This window comes from Lipotes vexillifer, unplaced genomic scaffold (genome assembly GCF_000442215.2).
Source record: "Lipotes vexillifer unplaced genomic scaffold, Lipotes_vexillifer_v1.1 scaffold1699, whole genome shotgun sequence".
In the NCBI taxonomy this organism is placed as follows: Eukaryota; Metazoa; Chordata; class Mammalia; order Artiodactyla; family Lipotidae; genus Lipotes; species Lipotes vexillifer.
Window position 1 is genome coordinate 676,319 of NW_006796961.1, and position 4,823 is coordinate 681,141.

At 58.0% G+C, this 4,823-nt stretch overlaps 1 protein-coding gene across 1 annotated transcript in view; it reads left to right on the plus strand.

Moving 5' to 3' along the window:
* RFX1 (regulatory factor X1) overlaps nucleotides 1-4,823 on the plus strand; it is a 29,663-nt gene that overhangs the window by 5,297 nt on the left and 19,543 nt on the right. The window contains exon 2 of the mRNA XM_007469115.1: nucleotides 6-171. Coding sequence (XP_007469177.1) covers nucleotides 6-171 — 166 coding nt within the window. The remainder of the gene's footprint in view (nucleotides 1-5; nucleotides 172-4,823) is intronic.

Here is a 4,823-nt window from a genome sequence, read left to right on the forward strand (position 1 = left end):
CCCAGCCCCAGTATGTCACCGAGCTGCAGAGTCCGCAGCCTCAGGCACAGCCACCGGGTGGCCAGAAGCAGTACGTGACAGAGCTCCCGGCCACCCCCACGCCCTCGCAGCCGGCCGGCACACCCACCCCATCCCCGGCGTCCCAGCAGTACATCGTGGTCACCGTCTCCGGTAAGTGGACACATGCTCAGAGTGAGGGCACTCAGTGAATAACCCCAAAGGGAGTTTTGGGGAGCCTAGCATCCTGGATGTGGGGGCACCCTGGCGCCCTCCCATTGTCACTTATTATGCCTGTTACCAGGAGGGCAGCTTTTAAACTCTCTGGGGTTTCCAGGTGGGATCTGGGGGGCACCTCTGGGGAAGGAGTAGTCAGACCAAGCAGGGAGGCCTCTATGCCCCCAAACTCCTCCCCACTGGGGCAGCTCTTAGAGCTGTTTCTGTCTCTATCCTCAAGTAAGGTGTCACTTGAAGAAAGGATTGGGCAGTGGAGTTAATTTGCAAATGCCTGCTAGAGATGGAGGGTGAACACACAGCCATCATCCGTAAAGGGATCGTAACAGCTTCGAGTGCTCAGGGGCTGCGTGTGAGGTGCTCCCTGTGGCAGTTCAGGGAGGTCCGCTGGGAGGCCTGGAGGGACCACTTCCCCTCCCCTCCCATTTCATTTTTGGCAAGACTCAGGCCAAGCGGGGCTCTTGGCTGGGCCAGTTCGTGAACATGTGATGTGGCCAAGGGCTCCTGTTTGTCACTGTGGCCGCCCCTTGAGGCTGTGGAGCAAATGACCAGGAGGCTTGGGTCATGGCACCCATGGTTCCTGCCTAGAGCATCTTCCCCATGCCCGCTTCTTCTAGAATGGGGATGGGCTGAGCAGAGGGAAGTGGGAGCACAGGGTCATGACAGGCAGTCTCTCCCCTAAGGGAGAATGTGGAGCTCTGAACAGGGCTCGGCCTCATTAGTGGTTTCTGATGTGCTCTGTGTAGAGGGGAGGATGCAGTGAAACCTCATGTTGGGGCTGGCCCTGGTCCTCCCAGAGTGGAAAAGGAAGTGGGGGGGATCCTAAGGGCATCCTGGGAGGCTGCGGAAGGAGCAGGTCAAGACTGCGTTTAGGACCATAGGACAATAAAGAGTCAAAATCTGTGGCAGTTGACGTGGCCCCATAGGACCAGGACAGAAGCAGCTGGGCCCTGGCAGCATCCTGGAGGCTCCTGGCTGTGTCGGGGTCCCCAGGGAGGGCCAGGGGGTGGGGCACGCAGGGGCTCAGGACAGTGACTCTTTAACACACAGACTGGTGTGGAGGGACGGCACGCAAGAGTCAGCCGAGTGCAGAGCGAGGCCAGGCCAAGGACGTGGCCAGGGTCGCTGGGCCACAGATCTCCAGGGTGCTCTCGGTGCTGCACAGGGATCCTGCTACATTTCCTAGCCAGCATACCCCTCACTGTCCGAGAAACCCACTCCCGCATCTCTCACCTCTGTCACCTCCCTCTCACTCTGTGCTTTTGACCCCTGACCCTGCTGCTTACCTCTCTGGGGACAAGGCATCATCACATGACAAGAAGGACCCCTTCTCCCACCCAGCCAGCCTCCCAGCACCCGGGGTCCATCTGCAACCCACCAGCTCTGCTTTCGGGCTTCTGGAAGGGTGAATCGGCCCCCTGCCTGTTCCAGGCTGCCCCCTACAAGCCTTGCTTCTGCCATCCTGGCCTCTTCACTTGGTCCCTCTCTTGCTCATCTTTTCCACCTGCTTGAAAAGATGCAACAGCTCCCATTTTAACCGGGCCTCCCAGGCCCTGCACCCCCTTCAGCTGCTGCCCGATTCTCTTCCCTTTAAGTTAGAATTCCTCAAAGGATTCATGCTCCCTTCCCTAGTCTCTTCTCCCTCACCTCAGCCACTTGCACCTTCCCTCGCCATAGTCTTAGTCAGGGTCACCCATGGCCCCTGTCTTGTCGATCCACTGGTCACTCTCTGTTCTTCTGTTCCTTATCCTCTGGGCAGCACCTGACACACTGGTCCCCCTCCTCCCAGAGCTGCCCTCCTGCCCTGGTCTCTGCCCACCTCCCTCCTTCCTCCTCATCTTCCTGACTTTGTCAGCAATGACCTCATCAGGTCTGAGGTCTCCTCTCTGCTCCAGTGATTCTCCCTTCATGGTGGCCTTGTCCAGTGTCTCAGCTTGCGATGCCACCTTTTATGCTGACAGTGCCACGTTGAGGTCTGCATCCTGGGCCTCAGCCCTGAGCCCTAGCTACCTGTGAGCCATCAGAGGCGCCTCTCAAACCAGCATGGCCAAATAGAAGTCTGGCCTTTTTTCCTTCCTCAGATCTGGCCTCCACTGAGACTTCCTTGTCCTAGTAAATATCACCCCCAGGTCTGGGTCAGCCTTGATGTCCTGTCTTACCCATAACTTTTTTTTTTTTTTGTGGCTGGACCGTGCGGCACATGGGACCTTAGTTCCCTGACCGGGGATCGAAACCTTGCCCCTGAAGTGGGAGCGCAGGGTCTTAACCACTGGACAGCCAAGGAAGTCCCCTGTCTCACCCACCCTTGAGCAAGCAAGATCTCTTGGCCCCACCTCCTAAATGTAGCCAGAACCCACCACCTCTCCCACCTCCACGGCCCCCTGCCCTGGTCCAGCCTCTGCTCATACCCTTCACAGTCCCCCCCGCCCCCAGCAACCAGAGGGAGCCTCTTGCCAGCTGTTGATTAGGTTCCATCATGTCCCAGCTCAACCCAGATTATTCCAAGGCAGGTGGCCCTGGGGGCACTCTCTGAGAGACCTTGGCCTGGCCTTTCTTGGCCCTAGGAGATCTGGCCCCCTGTGGCTCACAGGAAGGGGCTTAAAAAGCTCCACACTCCCTGTGCCCCTGCTGACAAGTGTCCAACCTCTTGACTCTGGCCTTCAAGGCCTGCTGGCCACCCAGCCCTACCTGGTACTAACCTGCCCCCTAGCATACCTGCTTCAGCCCCACTGGTCTTCCTGTGGCTCCTCAAATCTTCCAGGCTTAGTTCATCTCTGGACCTTTGCACTCACGTTGCCCTCTGCCGGGAGCACTCCCATCCCAGACCTTCTGGTGGTTCATCCCTCGTGAATGCTGGCCTGACCCAGCTCAGCCCTCATACCCCATCAGCCCCTGGGCAGCCAAGAGCAGGTAGGAGGGCTTGTCTGTCACTGCTGGAGGACTTTTCATAGCCTACAGGGCATCTTATTGGCCCTGAACCTCCTGAGTGCTGAGTTTTCCTGCTTCAGGTGTCCAGGGTCCCCAGAACAAGGGTCTGGAATGGATGCACATCTCCAGACCCCAGAACACCCCAAGTCCCAGCCTACCTCCTCTCTTCCCCTTGTCTTCTCCAGCTCCTCCCAGTGCTCCCCCAGGGAGTCCCTGGTGCTTACAGGTCAAAGCCTTTGTTTCCCTCCTTCCCTGGTCCCCCCATCTTGCTGTGGGGCACTCAGTGTGGACGGGTTGCAGTGTTGGCCTGAACGGCTGTTAGCATGAATCTTAGCCTCCCTTCTTTGGTCAGGCAGTGGCTTAATGGTCTTCCACAGTGGTCCTGGGGAATTTCATTTCCCTTCTGCTCCTAGTTCTGCCAGGAGCAAGCCTGTCCCCGGAAGGCTTACTGGGTAATGCTTCCTTGATTTGTTCTAAGAGGAGGTTGGGTTGCGCCCTGTCACTGAACTTGTGCTGCTCCGTTCACCCCTCCCCCATGCCCTTGCCGTGATTTCCTAGGGTTCCTCCATAACCCTCTCCCAGTTTTAGTGTCCCTTTTATCTAAGGGTGGCCTTTGGGCCATGTGAGCCAGTCCTAGGGGTGGAGGTGGGGGTGTAACTGACACCAGCAAAGGCTGCAGCAAGGTGCCTGGGGTTCCTCCAGAGCCAGAAGCAATCTGAGCTGAGCAGGGACCCAGGGAGTGTCAGGGAGGAGGCAGGGAGGGGCCCTGGACCCAGACCTGGAGCCTAGGCTGGAAGCCAGCCAGGAGCAGCACCAGAAGCAGCTCAACTAACCCTATCATCCTTGCAAGCTCTGCCCTAAGGTGATGTGGGAGGTGATGGGAAGGAAGCTCAAATTTCCCGGCTTAGGAACAATCCTCTAGATCCATAAATCCCTGTCCTCAGAGGCAACCGGACTCTCACCCAAAACCCCGGGTGGAAGGGTCCCGCCAGCTGTCCCTAGGAAAGTGAAAGTGAGCCTGTGGAAGGGGATAGGGCTGGGCTGAAGGAGGGACCATGTCCAGCCTCTCTTCCCTGCTTCTGACTTTTTGGAGTCCTTGGGAGTCCAACAAGACTTGTGTCCAGGAGAGGGACATGGAGGGTGTTTGTCAGTGTCCCCAAGCATAGATGGGGAAACCGAGGTCAGGGCAGACAAGGGACTCAGGACGCTGGGGGCAGCAGGAGTCCACAGGCCCCACAAAGATCCTTTGACTGAAATCATCGGCAGGATGGGAGCAAAGGATCAGGAGGGAGAGGGCCATGACTGCCCCATCTCTTGTCCGTGGTGAACTGGGTCCCAGCTCGGAGTCGAGCCTCAGGTTTCCCTCCGTCTTCCCCCAAGTAGCTCGTGACATTTGAGGCATGAGTAGGTCTCAGTGAGGAAGTGCAAGGCCCAGGGAGGAAGAGACGCTCATCAGATTGAGGGACAGGAAATCAGCTGCCGCTCCCTGACTGGAGACTTGAGACAGCGGGGCCCTCTCTGGTCTGGTGCACATGCCCAGAATGGAGTTTGCAGACAGATGCAGATGCTCACAGACTCAGTGGCCCCCTACGCGTGCGCGCGCGCGCACACACACACACACACACACACACACACACACACACACACACCCACACACACACACA